The sequence below is a fragment of the Sorghum bicolor genome, chromosome 1, assembly GCF_000003195.3.
Source record: "Sorghum bicolor cultivar BTx623 chromosome 1, Sorghum_bicolor_NCBIv3, whole genome shotgun sequence".
NCBI lineage: Eukaryota > Viridiplantae > Streptophyta > Magnoliopsida > Poales > Poaceae > Sorghum > Sorghum bicolor.
Genome location: NC_012870.2, coordinates 30,995,975 through 31,016,934, shown reverse-complemented (window position 1 = coordinate 31,016,934; position 20,960 = coordinate 30,995,975). Strand labels below are relative to the sequence as shown.

Below are 20,960 nucleotides of genomic sequence, written 5' to 3'. Positions count from 1 at the left end.
AAACTAAGATGATATTTGGTTGTGTGCATGAATTGATGCAGTCTGTATGACCTATAAGACCAACGCATCCGGGCCTGGCTTGTGAGTGAAGGGCAAATTAGACGTCTTCCACCAGCTAGCCCGCGTCTACTGTATCCTTGTAATTGCCTCTGCTCATGCAGACATGTAGCAAACTAAATATGTTGCTCCCTCAGTTTTATACGCTTTGCCTACAGAGGACGCGCGAGGGGAGCAGATCAACCCGTTGACACTTAAAATGTCTCAATATAGAAAATGAGCAACATCAGTATGTTCTTGGCATCTCAAAGGTGTTAGAAAGTATTTGGCACAACAAACAACAAAAGGATCAGGCAAAAAAAGGGACGGAGAAAACATCTGCACTGGAAGAGTCGGCTTCGCCGGCTCCCCAAGCTAGCTTGGCCGGTTCATCAAGCCCACAGTTAGCTTAGCCGACTGCCAGAGTCGGCTATGAATAACCCCTACTATCAATGTCTCATGATTGGCAAGACGTTACGGGGGTGCCCGCAACACTGATTGGTGGGCTTTGGCATAAGACAAACTCGATGATAAACGCAAAGACAATGATTTATACTTGACACAAGATCAAGGACAAGATGAACCGACTTTGCTTCCATGTGGACACCACCAAGAAGGGCTTCTGCGTCATGGCGCTAGCTTGACGATGAGAAGATGGGCGGCAATTTCAACTCTGAGGTATCATGTGCTACTGATTAGCTTGTTACCGAGTTGAATACTATGAACAAAACTTTTCTTAGTCAGGACAAGTTACTTAGACATGTAGTGAAAGAGTGGAACAAGTTAAAGGAAAAGCTAGAGCAAGTGCTTAAGGATGTTGAGTCTGCTAGGACTCTAGCTGTGTCTGAGGAGATGAAGTGCGATAGCTGCGTGGTACACATGTCAAATCTTGGCACCCTACAAACTAAGTATGTCTACGTTTGATGAAATAGATGAAGTGAAGTCTAGGCCGGGTCTTTTGGGTGTGTGCATCTAAGTCGTGCCTCGCGTTGCAGTCTGAGCTAGTTGAGAAGAATGCTAGGATCTCTTTGCTTGAGAAGGCTAGCTATGAGACCTCTTCAGGGTGAGTGTGTGCTGTGTTAGCGCTTGATCCATGAACTTGAGGCTTGTCGTGCTTTCAAGACTAGATCCGCAGAAGAAAACACATAACTTCAGACTATATTGAGCTGGGTGTCTAGTGCAGAGCCTCAATTGGGGATGATGATCCAATAGTTTAAGCGGAGTGGTGGATTGGGTGCAGGCTTTGCTTTTGAGGGTGTTGGGAGTGACAAGCTTGGCAAAATTGGAGTGTAGTGGGCTGAAGTCTCTAGTGAGAAACCAAACTCTTCCACTAGCCCCAAACTGATCAAGATCACTCCAATTGAGCTCATCAAGCCTAACACCAAATTTGGAGTGTTTGTTGAACCACCCAAAGCCCCCCCCCCCTTAGAAACAATTATGGATCCCAAAGCCTAATCACCTGAAAAATCCTTTTGACACACTATCTACTATTCCTGAGGAAACCCTTCTGCAAGCTCCACCACCAAGAGTGAACCATGCCCAAAAGAGTGAACCAACAACCTAATAGTGTGGTGAGATATCACTATGAGTAATGTTGTACGGATGGTTACATTGTGGATTTTTTTCTTTCGGAGGAAGAAGGATGAGAAGGATGAACAACCAGTACATGTACTATCCTCCCCAAGATGTACATGATTCGTCTGTTCAAAGGCGCACTGCTTGCCCAAGAGGTCCAATGCCTCAAGGCCATAGGCCTCGTGGTGGTCGTGCTGGATGGGCTCTAGCTCATGGTCAATATGACAATGGGCCCCATGCTGGTGGCTTTGTGTCTCACACTCCTAGCGTACCACGTTTTCCCTTTTGTTGTGATCGCTTCGCTTTCTCCCTTGGTATAGCATGAGTGGTTTTTCTCCTAACCATTTCCCTGAACAAATGGCTCAACAATAGTATTCTTCGCAATTTACTCACCCTAGTTTTGTGCCATTTTCCTATCCTATGTCCTTTTACAGAGGAGGTCAGAGGACTAGAGAACATATGGCTCATTGACTGTAGATATCGATGTTCGTGCCATATTGCCGAAAGTCCCAAATAATTCTCCAGCCTTAACCCCATGCATGGTGGTCTATATGGGTAACAAGGATTGAAATTGTTTTTGATAAATGTCGACAAAACTCTTTTACAAGTCTTTTGGGGGGGGGGGGAACACATTGGCTTGAATTTTTGGCCCAATTACAACGGTCTAAAGAGCAGAATAAGGTAGATAGAGTTACAGGCATGCTACAAGATAGATAATGCAGCTGTCCATTTCTTTGCTACCTTAGATAGCCTTTTATTTAAAGAATTGAATTACTCAAATTTTATTGTGTACTCCCTCCGTCCCAAAAATAATTACTATAGAAACCACGCTGGTCAAACTTTTTAAACTTAACTAGATTTATAGAAAATATATGCAACATTTATCTCTAAATAAATTTATTATATGAAAGTATATTCAATGATCTACCTAATGGTATTAATTATTTACTATAAATATTAATATTTTATTAAATATATTTTGTCAAATTTAAAGTTATTGACTTTTTGGGAAGGACTCTTTTTTTTGGGATAGAAGGAGCATACTTGTTCTAGTCGTGGAGTTTGTTATTAAAAAAGAGCTAGAGCAGCACGTGAATTGCAATAGTATGTGTGTAAAACGGTGTACTAAGCACCCACCATAAACCGAAATATAAATGTGTTTCTGCAAATTATAACTAAATGAAAGTTTTAATGAGCAGCACTGCAGCACCAATAAGGCCTTGTTTAGTCTCAATTTTTTTTCAAAATAGACACTGTAGCACTTTCGTTTGTATTTGACAAATATTATTCAATCATGGACAAACTATGCTCAAAAGATTTGTCTCGTAAATTATAAAAAAACTGTGCAATTAGTTAATTCTTTTATCTATATTTAATACTCCATACATGTGCCGCAAGATTCGATGTGACATGAAATCTGAAAAATTTTACAAATTTTTTTGAGAACTAACCAAGCCCTAATGTGAATTGAGGACTGGCAACTCGTGAAAGACGAAGTACCATGTTTAGTTCTAAAAAATTTTGCAAAATAGAAATAGTAGCACTTTCGTTTGTATATTTGACAAATATTATCCAATCATGAACTAACTAGGCTCAAAAGATTCGTCTCGTCAATTCCAACCAAACTGTGCAATTAGTTTTTATTTTTGTTTATATTTAATACTTCATGCATGTGTCTAAAGATTTAATATGATGGAGAATCTAAAAAATTTTGTAAAATTTTTTAGGAACTAAACAAGGCCTAGCATTTGGCACAAAAATCCGATAAAAGGTGATCCAGTGGCAGGGGTGTCTGGGAACGCTACTCCTGTGGTCGCACCTTTGAGACTGTTTCTTTATTTTATAAGCTATTTATTTCGACAACTAATAATATTTTTCTCATAATAAATCATCAAACTGTATTTTTAGCAATGACTTTTCAGACAAGTGAGCAATCTCTTAAAAAAAATTAGAAATTTCAGGATAAACGCACGTGTGTGTTTGGTGGTACCATGTGTTTACGATGTGCCTCTAAATCTTTCCTTTGCATGTGTACCGAAGCACATGCGTGTGTGCGTGTGGTGTGAGTGTGGATTTCTTTGTGTGTGTGTACGTGTGGTGTAAGTGTGTAGTATATGTGGATTGTGTGCATTCAAGTTGTATTGATAAAAAAAAGTTGTATCGATAAAAAAAATTAAGATTATAAGTGTGACAATAGGAAGGTTCTCCTGTTGAATGTCAACTGTGCATTTTTGAAGATCCATGGAATCATGCCTTCCACGGACCCCCAATAAGTGCATGCAAGAGAGTAGTAAGCGTGATCAACGGGACAGCGAAACCTCTCGATTCTGGAGACTCCCAGTCTATGGGATGTATGGAATATGCCTTGCACATATTCTTGGATGTTTTGGGCCATTCAGCCATAGCTCTAGCCGTCTCTGACGCTTTATTACTCCTTATCTGAAGAATGATATTCTCCCTGTGACCCGCCCGGTTGCTTGGACATGCCACATTCGGCGACGAATACGGTTGGTTAAGAATTGAGACTAACAAAACCATGACCTCTCGATCGGTGGTGTGATGGTGAAAACCTTGTTCAGTCACGTTGTGCGCCATCAAATCGGCCGGGCTCACCTTCCCCTCACCGACCTCCATGCCAACCATGGCATATGCCGTGAGATATTCCCGGCGGGCGCGGCGTACTAAACCCACCTTGCACTCTTCATTCGTCAGTCTTTGCATTGACTTCTCCCCAAAATTCCTTCATGTCATCTTCCCCCACAGCCCATCCGCCTCCTCCATAAGATCACCCCTAACCCAAGTAAATTACCACTGTTACACCACCATCACAAATATCTATCTTATCTACGCATGAATAGGTAGGAAGCACCTGCATTAATGCACCTTTTGTTCAGAAGATCTTGTTAGAAGCTGTTGCGTTGATCGAGCAAGCAACCGTAGGAGCCTCAGCATCGTGAGGGAAGATGAAGTTTGGCAAGAGGCTCAAGAAGCAGGTGGAGGAGAGCCTCCCAGAGTGGAGAGACAAGTTCCTGGCGTACAAGCGCCTCAAGAGGCTCGTCCGCCTCGTCTCGGCTGCTGGTTCTTCCTCGCCCCGCCGCCGCCGCAGGGGCAGCGCCGCCGAGGAGGCCGCCTTCGTGCGCCTGCTCGACGCCGAGGTCGACCGGTTCAACGCCTTCTTCCTGGAGCGGGAGGAGGACTTCGTCATACGGCACAGGGCACGTCGTCCGCCTTCTGCCTGCCCTCCGATCCCCTCTCCCTCCATACCATACGCGTGGTGTCAATACCGGTGTGAGTGTGACGTACGATTGCGCGTCTTGATCGTCGCCTGTGCTGCCCAGGAGCTGAAGGAGACGGCCAAGAAGGTGGCAGAGGACGCGTGGCGGCGGCGGCGGCCGCCGTCGGCAGCGGAGACGACGAGTGTGCGCAAGGAGATCGTGGACCTGCACGGGGAGATGGTACTGCTGCTCAACTACAGCGCCATCAACTACACAGGTTTGCTTTAGCTCTGTTTTTGCTTTGCTTTGCTTTTGGCGTGAAATGGTGCAGATGTTTATGCAAAATGGACTGTCCGAATAATCCTGGAGTCAAAACTTTGCAGGGCTGGCCAAGATCCTCAAGAAGTACGACAAGCGCACCGGGCGGCTCCTACGGCTGCCCTTCATCGACAAGGTGCTCGGGCAGCCCTTCTTCGCCACGGAGCTCATCTCCAGGCTCGTCCGCGAGTGCGAGGCCACCATGGAGGCCGCGTTCGAGGCCAGCAGAGGCACGTCGGCCAGGACGACCCCCGTGGCCGCCGCCGGGCAGGGCATCTTCCGGAACACCGTGGCGGCGCTGGTGACCATGGGCGAGCTCCGCAGCGGGAGCTCCACATACGGACACTTCTCGCTGCCACCGATGGCCCCGCCGGAGTCCGACCTCCTGCGGTGCGTGTGCGTCCAGGTCGCCGCCGGTCCAGCGTCCATCTGACTATCTCGGATTTTCTGCTGAACTCTTCGACGGCCAGTTACTGGTGCTAGCGAGATGAGAAATGCAGGTGCCTATCGCATAGTAGCTCAGCGTGCAGACATGTACTACGCTTTCATTTCCTAATACAAATTTACAGCACTTCCACTAATTTGAATAAGCATTAAAGTTCTGTCAAATTCCTTTTTTTTTCCTTTCCCAGCGTCTACGCAGATGAATCACCAAAAAAGGAAACCTGAAATGAGCAATAGCATATACACCAGTATATAGAAAGAAAAATGGCTCAGCAAATTCCATCAGTGTGCATGCTAATACTTCGTACACATATCAAACAGCTTGCTGGAATTTATAACAGACAAAATTTCGACCAGCCAAGGCACAGATTAACCTATGGCCAGATAAGAAACAGCCACCCTCTACACAACCAGTCAACCATATATTTGAACCACTCCTATAGTAAAACAATCCTTTCCATGACGTCACGCCCCATTTCCTCAACAGTTTACACTCAAAATGCCGCAATGCTTACAAAGAATGCGCGAGAATGCTTGCACTGATTTCCTGCAGTTTGACAGTAGGTGAATCCACTGAAGACAGCAACATCGCTCTACAGGCAACAGATCATGATGAGTACAAGAACCCTTGGATTCAGACAAGATAGCAAATCCTACCATCAGAGCACCAAGGGGACTCTGCAGTGCTTTTTGTCTTCTTTCAAGATGTTGCCTTCCGTCTCACTACCAGATCATCAGCTGAGTAATACTCAGCAATTAGCCGATACATATAAGATGGACTGTGGCCCCCACTGCCAGGCAAAGACAACTATATCAGTAAAACGAATTGAATGATTTGAATATGTAGGTGCATGAAGTCTACAGCTATGATGATAGTGTATGTCCAGGTGAGGTAGGATATCCTAAATTTACTCACAATTCTTAATCAGAAGTTCAGATTCATGCGATTATGCAAACTCTAAGAAAAGAAATTGAGGCCGTTATAGTTCTCTCATAAGGAAACTTGCATGGAATCAGCACACCAGGCACCAAAAAACTGCTGAAGCATGCAGCGCCAAGTACATATAACCATTCTCTATGTTACCAGATCACAGAAAATGCTGAGAACTTACGTGTCAGTGATGAATAGGCTCACAAGCTTCGGTGGCACATAGTCAAATGTTGGGTTGACAACATTTAGCAAGGGGCTGCCATCCTGAGTACTGAAATTCATGCAATCTGAGAACTCGCCAAAATCGAGCAAATCAGACGGCGATTTGAGTTCATTCAGTAACACTTCTGGGTTGTGTGGATACAATGGACACAGCTGCACATGAGGAAGAAGGCAATTAAAATGGAAACTTTAAAAAACATATTCTACTTCAAATCCATCTGATACCTTTGGGTTGTATGGGCATTCAAAAATTGTGAATGCCACCTATTTCCATTATTCTTTACTCATGATTCTCAAATGTGTGCAGTCAACATAAAAAAACTGACGCCTACTATACACACAAGTATTCAGACTTCTAGGAAAGAAAACTACTAGCAGGTTTTTCATCCAAAGTACTTTGATGTCAATACAAATTTGCTAACTTTTTGCCAACGAATAATTGAAAAGATATGGCCAAAAAATGTGAATTGGAGTATGGAGGGAGCATTAATCAAGAAATTACGAAATTTTATAAGGTGATAAATACTTCACTTGAGCACTTAAGTGACACCTTGCAAGTAAATAGTGCTCTTAACGAGAGGCCTCAGAATTAATCCTGTTTGCATACTGACAGGATTATCTGATTTTCCTACTTGATGCTAAAAAAGAAATGATAACAGTGAATGCACTTTATGATATATACCTATGCTACTCTGTATACCAGGCGTCTAGTTAAGCATGACACCTGTGGAAAATGGAAGCATTAAAGAGATTTCCTGAGATGAGTGGAATATCTGTAGATAACATTACATCACAGAAAGCCAGAAATAAGAAAACATTAGGTTAAGATACTATGATGGTATCATCACAATATGAAATTTGACAGCATCCTCATAAGTGCTACAAGTCCACTTTTTCTTCATTAAATAAGGACAATGTAACAAGTGGGCTAATTGCAGGAGAATGCACCATTGAAGTATTGAACATTAAATTATGGACACGTGTATAGATTAGAAATAACAGTAAATTGTAGATGTAGACCCTGATTCTTATTTGGCTACTTAGGTTGCGAAATTTTGGGGGTAATGTGCAGAAATCAACCTTGTGACTACCAGCAACCACAACAAAAGGCACAGCATGCCTTTGAGCAGCAAGTGCAACCATGTTCATCCCTACTGGTGCAATGACTCCACCATTTGCCATGATAGCATGCGCTCCAACTATGACCTTCAGATAAAATCAGGATTGGAATTATAATGGAAAGACAGAATTTGCGAATTAACAATAACTACACACATACCATGTTAACTCGAGAGATCATAGCAAAAACTGCTGAATCTGTTATAACTGTAGTTTGTACACCTTTCTCAACCAGCTCTTTTGCAAGAACATGGCCCTGATATCTGATTCCAACATAAACATTATGACACTGTGTCAGGCAAGACTATACTGTGCACAAGAAACAATTAGATTACAATAAAGTGCAAATAATGCACAAACCTTGGAGCACCTTCAGCAACAAATACACGAAAAGATCGCTTCTTCTCTTTCGCAGCATACAGGAACTCCTTGACGGTTCTAGAACGACCTAGAGTTAGGATTACCTCACTGGCAAATGATAAACAATTAGTGTGGCAGTAAGCAAGCAATATATTTCAGCTGATACTGAGGTATCTATATTTTATAGAGAACCTCCATATCGAAATATCTAATTAACAGAGTAATTGAGACTTCACACCATTGTGTTTCAGATACTGGTCAATCTTTTAATGCTTACATATCATAAGGCAATTGTTTCTTAGGCACATTACAAAGGATGTTGCAATGGGTTACTTATATAAAAAATAAAGTTTTCTTTGCATCAGAACATAGATACATTATTGAGAAACTTCTTAGCTTATTGCATGAAATAACTTTTCTTTTAATAACTTGATGCAGAATTGACACATTCCCATGGCTCATTCTAAATTTTCATAACTTGACTAATAAGTTTGAACAACTGAAAGACACCAGTATTTGCTGTTTCAGACGTGCTGTAGGATATATGTATTAAATATATCCAGAACACCTACCATATGCATCAGTTCAACATTGTATACCACCATTGAAGCAGCTTAAATAACAAAAGGCAGTTGATACTAGCTTAAAGCAATACTGATGTATCTTAGCCAAAGCAAGATCATACTTTTGGTGAATAAGTTCCACAGCTTGCTCAGAAATCGGCTCATAGCATGAGTCAATCTCATCAATAAGATCACCAATGGCTGCGATGACATCATGCTTCAGTTTCCTAGTCGAGCTCTTATCTCCAGCTGCTATAGTATAACAAACATGGCTTCAGTGCCAACATTGACATAATAAAAAGGCATAAAACCCCTACACAAGGTTAACATAAATGACTCTGGTATTATTATCTTAAAACATTTTCCCCAAATTATACAGAAAGAACAAAGACTACCAGTTCAGGTGGAATATTTATTAATGAAAGAGAACAGTATGGCAACAAGCAGGAAATAACTGATGCGAACATACATTTACTTTTTCCGTCTGAGTCACCAGTTGATGATGCAGTGCGGGAAACTGCAGGACTCACAGGAATGTCTTCTAGCAGAGTCTGCAATGAAGGTGCACGGAGGGCATTTCTAGCATGTGCAGCAAGAACAGCAGCAGATAATGCAGGGCGATCATCATGTTCACTGTCATATTCATCATCACTGTCAACAGTAACAGAAAGACCTTCGATACCAACTGCTGTGGAAGATATATCCTCCTCCTTTATTATATGCAAAACACGTCTCACGATGTTTCCAACAGCAAGCTCTGCAAAAAATAAAGAATCCACATTTACCTTAATGTATACAAAAATATAGGTAGGGGACTCCCCTGCCGACGATTTCAAAAAAAAAAGAAAGGATAGGTAAGGTATCCTGTCTATTACTGCTACATATTGCCCACTTACAGGAGGATGATTAAAAGCGTCACCCTCGAATAAAGCTACAAACATGCTGTGATGACAGCATCTTTCTTGTCTGACATCCAAGCAGCATACAGCTACTAGATTACTCAACTAACTTCCTGATTGGCACCTAATTACCAAAAAAAATGCATTGCAACACCCTCCAAATTGAAAGGTGGTAGCATTTTTGCTCCCTAAACATGCAAACCCTTTGTAGGAGATCAATTGAGATAAATACAACATGTTGACAACATCAAGTGTTTCAGCCTCTTGGCACTTCTCTTCCTAGTTGATAAGTCAATCTTAGCCCCTGTCGTCACCATGCTTTACCATCCTATCAACGCTACCAGACTCTGGCTTGAAATTGTCATCATAGGTTACAACACTCTCGGATCCTATATACTACATGTTCAATAACTATTCTTCCCACTTGCAGCCTGTGCCTAATGTTCACATTCTGCATGTCCATTTCTGTTGCTATGAGATAAACTTTTGGCGTCCATCTCCAGGTCAGCAAGCCTATCCTAGAGACGCTTCAATTCAGCTATCACCTCAAGCAAGCAACATCAAGTTGCCACAAATGGATGTGTGCATCTTCAGCTGAGTCAATAGGCTTCACCTCCAAAGCAACAAGGGTTAACTCACTCTAAATGCTCCACCAAGGCCTTCAAATGGGACTTCGACTTCTTCAAAATAGTATGATGTAGCACTTCATAGCCATTGGCTCATGTGATCAAGGTGTGTTTAATCCGATCAATGACTTTGGTCCTGTCAAGTGGAATCTTCCTTATCAGATCCTACATTGTTTCCAAATCTCCATACACCTTTGACCTTCCTTGCCTGAAATCCATATTTCCTATACTGTTTCATGAGAAGTATCAGACTAGGGCTGTGTAAGGAAATTTGGTAGCAAATTAATACCTGATGAGGAATAATCCACTCATTAAGATCAAATTCATTAATAAGATTAAATAGATCTTGGATATGTGGGGGTGTTGAATCTGAATGGTATAGATAATCTGATGTCCCACTTGAAGGCCTTGGCAGGGCATTTAGAGGACTAGTAAACCCAAGTCGGTGTTGACAAGACTTATTGACTCAACTGAAGAAGGATAATCCTATTTGCAGCGACCAGATATTGCCTCATCCAAGATGGTAGACAAATTTAAGCTAATCAAGGATGGGCACAATGAGCCCAGCAAAAGAAATTGACAGAGTAGGTGGCAAGAAAGTGGGAAGAAGAGTTCATGGGCCTTGGGAGATAACCCCATGTTCACATTAGTTTTGTGATACACAAGATAGTGTCAATCACAATTTGGCATGGTGATGACACAAGGAACCAAGTGAAACATATCAGCTAGGCGAAGAAATGGCAAGAAACTGAAATTCGACCATATGTTGTCTGATTCATATTTGTCTAATCTCAATTCAACCGGTGTGCGAGGTTAGTCCATTCGAGGATGAGGAGTCAACAGTGATAGGATCAGGTCCATGCAGTATCTATCTCCGCAGGAATTTGATCTTTTTACTTTAGTCTTTCTTTGGCATAATATAAGGGCACCTTTTTTCTGGGTCTCTCCAGGATTATTTCCATGAACTTCAGATGAAGTTGGGGCATCATCATCTATGCAACATTCAATTAGATGAGTATTTGCCAATGGCACTGCATTTATTCCCACTCGGCATGTGAGAGCAAGAAGGGATCAGATACTTCATTTATCAATTGTATACTGTGCCATTTAAACTATGTTACTCATAAACTTGATCAGATACATCATTTAAGAATATTACAAAACTTGTCTCCAACAACATGGCTCAAACAACCTATATTCATTCAGCTTTACCAGTACTACATGTCCTCACAATCCAGAACCTAGTTGTTATGACTAATTACACTCAAGTGCAAACAATGTCATCAGAGCTTGAGACTAAACAAAATATAATGACCTACCCAGGTAAACATGTAACAGATCAAACATGAGAAAAATGAAAAGCTTCATACTGTTTCTCTTAAATTATGCAATACACCTACAGGTTAACTCTTGGTCACAAAACACAAAGTTCAATAGCAATGTACTGCAACCCACTTTTGAATGTGGTATCTCCAAGGTCAAAATCTGAGAACGCACATCAAAGCCATAATCCATGCAATTCAAGCTATCAAATCTAATACAAATACATAGGTATTTCCTCCAATCCAAATTGTAAGTCATTATGGCTTTTCTATATAAGTAGTAACAATAATGTATATCTAGATGCGTAGCAGGAGGTATGTACCTAGAAAAGACAGAACGACTTACAATTTGGAATGGAGGGAGTACAATAATAAGTAACGGCAGCAGATGGCAATACTCATCTAGAATCATGAGCAACTGGGGTGGCAGTCTAAGAGAAAGCAAAATAAATTCAATAACAGTAAATATAACATAACTTTGATAAAGCTAATGGAACTTTGAACATGAAGGTTCAGTTGTGATTTGGGGACAGATGCAGACAGTAGTAATATTATCGCAACAAGGGTATGACTGAGTACGACTTTGATGGGAGTCTGGTTTGGGAAGAGAATTTTGAACATGCCAAATACCACTTGGAAACCAACACAGTAATCAGATCACCCTGACAGAATTATTATGACATAAAAAGAAAAGTAAAAGCGAAATTTACAAATCAGAATTTTAACATTGTACAAAGCCAATACGCTGCAATACAGAGAATTTGCCATCCATTAGTCTTTTCTTTGAGGACTTAATTAACGAGATATGCTTAAGAAAGCACACAATAAGCAAACTTCAACAGGATACCATGACACCACAATGAAACAAAGGTTCAAGCATTTACCAACGGGATTGGCGGCGATGAGCTGCTCCCCCACAGCGCGTACGGCATCGGCAAGCGCGGCAGCCTGGTTGGCGCTGCTAACCATCCGATGCTGCGACACAACCGACCGTAGCAGCTCCGCCGTCTGCCGGGCAACCGCATGCGACCCCTCCACCTTCCTGCCACCCAACACAGACACGCAACGGCATAAGCACACCAGAGCAACGGCGATTGAATCGGAAGGGGAGGGACGGGGAGAGGCAGCAGCTTACCGGCGCTTGAGCTTGAGGACGAAGTCGCTGACGAGCGGCTGCACGTCCGGCATGGCGGAGAGCGCGGTGGGGACGCCGGGAGATGGGAGAGGACCGGAGGGGTTCGGAATTTGGGTCGGATCGGCGGCGAGAGGAGGCTGAGAGGGGTTAGGGTTTTCCGCCAAGGAGGAGGTGGAGAACTAACACTGAAGAAGGCGCGTGATTTTACGAATTTAGAATTCGGTCCTCGGGGTGCTTTTGCGTGGAGCAAAAGAATCTATTTGGCTTTTTTTTTAACTAGTAGATATATTTACTCTTATTAAGACCGCCGAGCTCGGCGGACCTTCAGACTAGCCACGGTAGCAAAATTAATTTTCACCGTTCATTTTACGATCTACGTTTCACCTTTACCCACCGGTGTTTTACTATTGGATACAAGATGTCGTCGCCCCAATTGATTCACGCGAAAATATCTCCCTCACCCCTTGCCTCCCATCTGTTCCTCTCCCCTTCCTCTCCCTCGTTCCCTCTGGAAGCGACCTCGGCGGCCGGCCCTCTCCTTCCCCCACCTCCCGCGCGGGGCGACCCCTGCGGCACGGCGTGGTGCGGCCGATGCACGCGGCCTAGCGCGGTTGGCCACCACTGGCGACTGTAGCTGCCCCTTCAGTGCGCGAGTTCTTGCGGACAAACGGCGCGGCTCTGCTCTTCCTCGATCCATCCGCCTGCTAGTTTACTCCTCTCCCTCTCTCCTGATGTGGCATATGCATGGATGCAGGTTTGATTTCGCCCTAGATATGGTGTTCTCCTTTTTCCCTGTCTATCTACATGTTTGTTGTGAATATTCTTGTTCTTTAGGTCCTGGTCTGCTCTATTTCGATGGATCTGGCAGCAGACAACTATTATGCCAGAGATCTGAGCACATGAGCATGGGAGTGATATTTATTTGACACCATGTGCTCTGCAGTGCTACCTTTTTTAGGTTTATTATTTGCATTTCAATCATGTGCAGTGATGAGTACGATTTCCTATTTTGGTTACGTTTAAAATTGAGGGAATGGGCTATTGCTATGATGATTGCACCATAAATTATAGTATGCTCCATAAAATGATCATGGTCTGCCTTTCACAGATTGCGTTGCTTTCTTTTTTAGATGCCTGAGGCACATGAGTTTGGTGTACCTTTTTAAGATGCTTTTCCACATATTCTTCCTCTTACATTTTATTACTATGTTGAGTTGTTGACAACTTGGGCAAACCATCTGGGTCTCGCCGATGCTGGCCATATTCATGGTAGCAAAGTTAATTTTCACTATCCATTTCCTGACTTGCGGTCCAACTTTACCCCACCGTTCCTTTACTGTCGCGGACTGAGTGTCGTCGGCCAATTGGTTGGAGGGGGAAATACCTCCCTCACCTGCATCTCTTTCTGCCTGTCCCATGATACTTGAGGCAATGGTCAATTTGGTTGCTTCTGTTTCTTGTGTGTCTTTCATGCATGTTCTATTTTGTGTACTTTGGACGCACCGATGAGAACTACTTATGATTGTGTGTTTAGTTTGTTACTATGCGTCTGGAATTTATTCTTACTTTATGCCATTGCCAAAGATGATTTCTTTCTTTGCCTGTTCATTATATGTGAACATTGCCTTTAATGCCAAATTATATACTGTCATTCCTGAGCAGATGCCCTATTCCTAAGGATTACATTGCCATGCACTTTGGTTGTGTGCAGTCACTTTTGCCTCTCCTATTTGTTTGAGTTCTTGTGCTCTACTTGCTTTTATTTTGGCCTAGATAAATTTCCTTTGACATTTTGGGCGGCATCAGCGACGCTTGCCTGCTGCTTCATAAGAAAAAAGATTGTTCATCTTTTTTCATCCAGTCTTACGGTTCCACTAATAACTGCAATGTTTTCTTCAGACCAGTAGGTTGTATATTTGTTTGCTATGTAATTTGGAGCAACCTATTGTCATATCTTCGTTTTGTATGCATGAGATCAATCTTGGGTGGTATGTGGATAACTTAAAGTCACTAATCTTTGGCACATTGGTTCAAGCAAAAATCATGAAGAAATGGGTGTGTTCATAATTTCAGTAGCAGGTACAATCTTCAGTTCCTATCTTCATCCACGAGATGCCTCAAATTTCTTTTCTGCATATTGCACGTTCTCCCTATCTTTTAGGTAAACAGAGGCCAAGATCAATTTATGGTTATACCTAATTGCTGCTCACGAGGCCTTCAATGGGTTAGGTAGTTTTTCTTATCCAGATGCTACATAATTCAGTGCATGTTAGTTCTTCTGAGGCTGTCATGGCCTTTGATGGATTAGATTTTTGTTTGTTCTTATCCTCTTGCTGCATAGCTCAATGTGTGTTTTTGTTTTTTTGAAGTGGCCATATTATACTACTGAGATCTCAATAGTCTTCCACTATTAGATTTGCTGCCTAATTCAGTGCATGTTAGTTCTTCTGTACATTGTTAATGTTTATTAGCAATGGAATTTTTCTATCTTGGTCAACAGTATGCAACATGTTGCTACAACAGTAGAGTGGTTCCGCTGTTTGTACCAGCCCAATGAGGCCAGTTTAAAATTTTCATGCCTTAGTCATTTATGATATGCCATTTTTCTTGGGTTTTTCTACTATTACCATGAATTATATGACCTTGCCAATGTTTTGGCTTTAAATAGCACAACATTTCCCATCTCTATTTGGATTAATACCTGCAAACCTCAATTTGGTTATTGCTAATATTTAATGGCACATATGTGCAATTAAGGTGCCTTTTATGTCATTAATAGTGTTCGGGTCTTTGATCTTGTGCTTGATGCTTTTTGAAGTTTCATACTCCTCTGATTTTTGTAATCTTGTGGGTTTAATTTTCACCCTGGATATTACTTTTCAGCCTCAATATGTACAAAGCAAATGCAACCTCCTACTTTGGTAGTCTCTTCTCCTGTACCAGAATTTTGTTTTTGCTTCTCTTATCACAGTTACAATCCGGAGATTGGACCGCATGGATCGATGGGTGTGCTCTCCTAGTTTGGCTTCCTCCAGTGTGAAGGTTCGTCCTCCGTGTCTTGGTTAGTTCCAAGGTTACATCTTTTTGGTTCATTTGGGAGTTCCTATTTTATTTATTTTATTTTCTACAGACTCTGTCTTCATGTCTTGCAGGAATGGTCAGGTATAATTAGCGTCAGGGTGCTTCATGTGCTCCTTCAGTAAAGGTACAACCCTTCGCTCAGCCTCGGCTTCAAGCTTGCCAATAATATCAGTTGGGGATTATCTTTAGTTTTCCATTACTGCAAGTTTTACATTATAATTTTTCCAACTATTATGCTTCCATTGTCTAGCAAAGGTCTTACTTTTATTTGTGAAATATTTGTAGTGATTTATCCTTGAAATTGAACTATATCAGTGCATCCTTCTTCTTTTTTCCCATATGCGATTTGCTGATTTCCAGGCTCCTCTTGTGTGACCACTACTGGACCAAGGTAATCTGGATTTCCTTTAATTCTTTATTTCCTTTGAATAGCTGTGTATGCAAATTTTAGTGCTCTTCATGTACATGACCAACTTTTGTTTTCCTATAAATAAAATATAAAGCAACACACAATAGAAGATATTCTTGACGATCTGTCGAACTCAACTGCTTCATCTTGAATTTATGTTACTAATTCTCTGGTTGGAAACAATACTAATGTTGTTGGACCTTTCCTTCAATTATGTTGTAGACACTTTAGAAGAATAAACCCTAGGAGGAGATAAGCACTACTATGAGTTCCTCAGAGGTTTGTTTTTGCTGCCCCTTTGCATGTCTTTCTTGTCGCAGGCAAGGAGATGAGCAGCATCCTCAATCTTTGTTCAATCTCATTTAGCCAAGTAGCAGACAACTCTGTTGTTCAAAATTCTAAGGAGGGTGTTCATTTTGCCTTGAATTTTGTTGTGCAACTTGGCCATGCAACTTCATTTCAATATCAATTTTGCTTTCCTAATATTGTGGAGTTCATGAAAGGGTTAGCTTTTCCATGCTAGCTGCTAATTTCAGATACTTTTTTATTGATGTAGGTTTTATAGTCTAACTTTCCAAACTATTATGCTTCTATTTTATTGCAAAATTCTTAATTTTATTTCTAAAATTTTTGCAATAAGGTCTTCTTTAAATTGTACTAGATTAATGCACCTTTTTTTCTTTTAAATGTGACCCTGTGATTTCTAGGTTCCTCTTCTGTGACCCTCTTTAGTTCTCTATTCCCTTTCAATAGCTGTGTATGCAAATTCTAATGTTGTTCATATATATCATTTAGAAAAGAGATGGAAGTACCTTGTATGGGTGATTATAATCATACATAGCCAGTTTCGTTTTAACCATGTGCACAAAAAATTGTTCATCTGCTTATGAACACTCAGATTTCCAAACCTTATATGGATTTCCTATAGTAGATTGTACTGTATATGGACTATTAGTTCTTACCTTTAACTTACTGAATTAATTCCAGTTACTATACGCATGCAACATATAATTGTCATTTTCATGAATCCGTATATGACCCTATTCTTATCCCTGAAGCAAAATTTGCTATGTTCAAATGCAGATAGTATATGCAGTTATCGCGAAGTTGAAAGAAGGCTAAAGATGCAAAAATAAAATCATGACACATCCCTGACGAACCAATCAAACATTAATGTTCTCATATCTTACCATTTGTCAAGAGTAGATATTTTGTTTTCCCATTCAGCTACCTCTCTAGGTCGTATAATAGTTTAGCACAATAGTGGATGACGACTGTATTGTTTCCATTGTAATTCATTTAGTTCTTCGTTGATTCATGCCTGCATGAGGAAGCTTTAACCCTAAGTTTATGTGTTCCATGAGCCAATTTTTGTAGTTCTCATGTAAAAAAAACTTGCACGGCATGTTCTAGCTGTGTATGCCCTGTAAAGAGAACATTTTCTTGCTAACATAAAAGCATGTGCTTATAAAGTGCCAATTGCTTGCCGATATATGACGCGCGCAAAGGCGCGCGTAATGTACTAGTCATATATGGCCGTGGGTAACCATGTACGTAATATTAATAAACTTGTATCTTGCAATTTAGACAAATATATTAAGAAATATACATATTTGATTATATAAAAGCATATTTTATAATCTTTATTATGTGGATTTGGTTTTTAGAAACCTAGGCCTTGTTTAGATCCAGAAAATTTTTAGATTTTGACATTTTAGCACTTTCATTTTTATTTGACAAACATTGTCCAATAATAGAGTAACTAGGCTTAAAAGATTCGTCTCGCGATTCACAAGCAAACTGTGTAATTAGTTTTTGTTTTCATCTATATTTAATGCTCTATACATGTGCCGCAAGATTCGATGTGACGGAGAATCTTAAAAAGTTTTTGGTTTTTAGGTGAACTAAACAAGCTCTCGCAAGAGGGTGAGCAGGTTGCATACAGTAGACACATGTGCACGAGGCAAGCAGGGCAAAGACGCATGGGCGTATGCACACGAGCATACACTAACGAGCGAGCGGGGCGAGCGTTTGTAGGCTAGAGCTATAGCGCGCACCAGCATAGGTTGGAGCTAGGGCGCGCACTGGCGAGGGAAACATAGCACATGACCAGCACGTCGTGAGTGTGGCGAGCACCGTGCCAACTGCCAGCATGTACTGGCATTACATTGTCCGTGTCCATGGCGAGACGCGCGCTGCCACAAATGTGGGACTACGCATGGTAGCAGGTCATAGCTGCCCACCGCTGCCGGCACAAGTTGGAGCTAGGTCGCGCATAGATAGATTTGATTGATATTTTTTTTGTTGTATATACTTTTTCGAAATATTTTTTTGTATTTGTGTTTTTTAGAAACGGGGATGTGGAAGAGTTTGTTTTTGAAACGATTTATTTGTCGTATATGTTTTTTTGAAATGGTGTTTTAATTAAGTTTGTTGTTTTGTGTTGACGGTCCTTAATGCTCACATTTAACCATCAATTAATCATGGAAAATGATTCAAATGCAACCAACACCCAGACATAGAGTTTTATCTGACAATTCCACGAGTTTTGGTGTTTGTCTATTTCTGCAGAGGGTTATCAGGAAATACGGAGGAAAGACCCACACGTCGGGTTTACATAGAGATATTAACGTGTGCGGCAATTTTCTATCATCTAGAAGACTCCAGAAGCCACGAGAACAAAGCGGAGGCAGAACGGGATCTGGCCTAGGGCGCCCGCCCTCCTGTAGTGCCCAATCAGGGTCAACTTCGCGGATCGTGCTCCACCGACCTAAGGGATCAAGGATAACCGTTCAATCAATGTCGGTTTGATCCAACAACCGAGATTCACTTGAGGGGACTATATAAGCAGACCCCCTGGCCCTGGAGAACATGCCTCTTCTACAGAATCAAAGCTAGGGTTTCAATTATTCATCCAAATAGAGAGGATCCCTCTAGTTCATCTAGTTCTAGTTCCTCTAGTTCTAGTTCTAGTTAGTTCTAGTTGTAATCTAGAAAATAGGGAGAGAGAAGAGGAGAGCGGAGGAGGAGCCGGATCAGTCGGATCTTCCTCAACATTGTACTTTTGCAGCAACTGGTTCGTTCTTCATCGTTCTCCAGGTTCTTCAATTCATAATTCCTGAGTTCTTTAATTACTTTTATTTACATTCAAGTTATTTATTGGATTCCCACTTGCATCAAGTGCTCTAGTCTTTGCAACGCTAGAGTAGTAATTAATAGATTAGACGTGGTGTTTAGTCTTGCAATTACCTGGAATTGCACCCAATCCTGCAGATTGTTGTGGTAGCCCTAGGGTAGTGACAGCCCTAACGGTCGACGTATTCCACCTCGTTCGGATCGGTGTTTGTAGGACCGTAGTCAGAGCTTTCTATCCCCCTTCTCATCTCTTTCTGTGGTTAGTGTTCTGATGTCCCGAAATAAATAATCTTTGAAGTAATTCTTGATTCTTAGATCAACTAGAGAACTCTCAGGAAACTTCCTCTCTTCCCACCAAAAATAATTATATAGTTATCATTGGGCGATCTTGAATCTTAATTAGTATACTCACGTTCCCTGTGGAAAATCGATACTCTGGAATACTCCCGGATGAAAGCTACATCGGTATCCGTGCGCTTGCGGATTTTTCTGTTTGCGTTTAAAATACCCAACAACCTTTCTGGCGCCGTTGCCGGGGAACGGTAGCTGTGCTAGTTTCGAACCAAGTCGTCCGTGTATCCTTCTTCTTTTTATTTTTTACCACACTCACCTTACCATTTTCACCATACCACATGGATTTCACTCCTATCTATAAATTCTTTACTCCAAAGGGCGAGTTATTAGAGCCACCACAATCATCACATCCAATTCTTACAGATGGCTATGACCTCAGCCCTGATCTAATAGCCATGATTCAGGAGCAACCCTTCTCTAGGCAAGTAGATGAAGATCCATACTCCCACCTTAGAGAATTCGAGGAGTTGTGCTCTTGCCGATCTATTTCCGGCATGACATAAGAAACCCTTAAATGGAAATTATTTTCGTTCTCCCTTTTGGGAAGAGCAAAAAAGTGGTATGCTCATTCTGTAGGAGGCGTTAATGGAAATTGGGATGAACTTCGGGACAACTTTTGTCTCGCTTTCTTCCCACTTTTTCGAATCACTGACCTTAGAATCAAAATTCTTACATTCAAACAAATAGAGAAGGAATCTTTAGGAGCAGCTTGGGCTAGGTTCACAAGCCTTACCAATTCCAGTCTAAACCTTGCCCTGCCTAACCATGTACTGTACTACCACTTTTATCGTGGTCTAAACAAGGAAGCTGCTCTTCACCTCGACATTGCTTCAGAAGGCTCATTCACACACAAACTCACAGATGAGGGGAGAGCTATCCTAGAGAGAATCCTTGAAAATACCCCTTACACAGGCATTTATGATGAGTTTCCTGAAGAAGAAAAAGAAGTCGAGCCTGATCCTAAACCAAAAGATGAGGAACTTGCAACTAAGATAGAAATTCCACCTGACCCATCCATTAATTTGGTTGTAGAGAGACCTCCTGATAAGGGAATGCAAAACCAACTAAGGGATGATGAACCACCACCTTTAGAGCATCCCTTTGAATTCGAGGAAGATCTTTTTGAAGATTATGGAAACACCTTGAATTTTCCTATCCAAACACGACCTCTAGCAGGGACCACTCAATCCGTTCTAAGAGTAGAATCTATTGACAT

General features: G+C 41.5%; 2 protein-coding genes and 1 long non-coding RNA gene across 14 annotated transcripts; 2 read left to right on the top strand and 1 right to left on the bottom strand.

The window, feature by feature from the left end:
* LOC110431657 (SPX domain-containing protein 3-like) lies at window positions 4,112–5,746 on the top strand. Of its 3 annotated transcripts, none has more exons than XM_021450907.1 (3): window positions 4,112–4,469; window positions 4,552–5,103; window positions 5,210–5,746. In XM_021450907.1, the coding sequence occupies exons 2-3, from the start codon at window positions 4,575–4,577 to the stop codon at window positions 5,575–5,577; spliced, it is 897 nt and encodes a 298-aa protein (XP_021306582.1). In that variant the 5' UTR covers window positions 4,112–4,469; window positions 4,552–4,574; the 3' UTR covers window positions 5,578–5,746. The 3 variants fall into 3 exon arrangements, with proteins under 3 accessions (XP_021306582.1, XP_021306581.1, XP_021306583.1); XM_021450908.1 differs by having other exon boundaries at window positions 4,132–4,826; window positions 4,950–5,103; XM_021450906.1 differs by having other exon boundaries at window positions 4,117–5,103.
* Window positions 5,875–12,985, bottom strand: LOC110431656 (translation initiation factor eIF-2B subunit beta). 4 transcript variants are annotated; one of them, XM_021450903.1, is made up of 10 exons: window positions 12,766–12,983; window positions 12,515–12,672; window positions 9,253–9,540; window positions 8,906–9,032; window positions 8,221–8,328; window positions 8,021–8,123; window positions 7,822–7,947; window positions 6,701–6,894; window positions 6,246–6,379; window positions 5,875–6,181 (listed from the first exon to the last, which is right to left on the bottom strand). In XM_021450903.1, exons 1-9 carry the CDS (start codon window positions 12,816–12,818, stop codon window positions 6,289–6,291), a joined length of 1,248 nt encoding a protein of 415 aa, XP_021306578.1. In that variant the 5' UTR covers window positions 12,819–12,983; the 3' UTR covers window positions 5,875–6,181; window positions 6,246–6,288. The 4 variants fall into 4 exon arrangements, with proteins under 4 accessions (XP_021306578.1, XP_021306576.1, XP_021306577.1 ...); XM_021450901.1 differs by having other exon boundaries at window positions 8,906–9,035; window positions 12,766–12,982; XM_021450902.1 differs by having other exon boundaries at window positions 5,875–6,135; window positions 8,906–9,035; window positions 12,766–12,982.
* LOC110434534 lies at window positions 13,212–17,745 on the top strand. 7 transcript variants are annotated; one of them, XR_002452043.1, is made up of 6 exons: window positions 13,212–13,519; window positions 13,600–15,807; window positions 15,918–15,970; window positions 16,132–16,237; window positions 16,478–16,534; window positions 17,339–17,745. It is a non-coding gene; the product is annotated as an uncharacterized LOC110434534 (long non-coding RNA). The 7 variants fall into 7 exon arrangements; XR_002452049.1 differs by having other exon boundaries at window positions 13,212–14,844; window positions 14,927–15,807; XR_002452051.1 differs by having other exon boundaries at window positions 13,212–14,994; window positions 15,737–15,807.

Excerpts from the sequence above, each read along its gene's own strand:
- LOC110431657 (XM_021450907.1), top strand. The coding sequence starts at position 4,575 with ATGAAGTTTGGCAAGAGGCTCAAGAAGCAGGTGGAGGAGAGCCTCCCA. Across the intron at positions 5,104-5,209 it reads CAGCGCCATCAACTACACAG|GGCTGGCCAAGATCCTCAAG; the intron begins GTTTGCTTTAGC and ends AAAACTTTGCAG.
- LOC110431656 (XM_021450901.1), bottom strand. The coding sequence starts at position 12,818 with ATGCCGGACGTGCAGCCGCTCGTCAGCGACTTCGTCCTCAAGCTCAAG. Across the intron at positions 9,541-12,514 it reads CATCGCCGCCAATCCCGTTG|AGCTTGCTGTTGGAAACATC; the intron begins GTAAATGCTTGA and ends TATTTTTTGCAG. Across the intron at positions 8,329-8,905 it reads GTGGAACTTATTCACCAAAA|TGAGGTAATCCTAACTCTAG; the intron begins GTATGATCTTGC and ends ATCATTTGCCAG.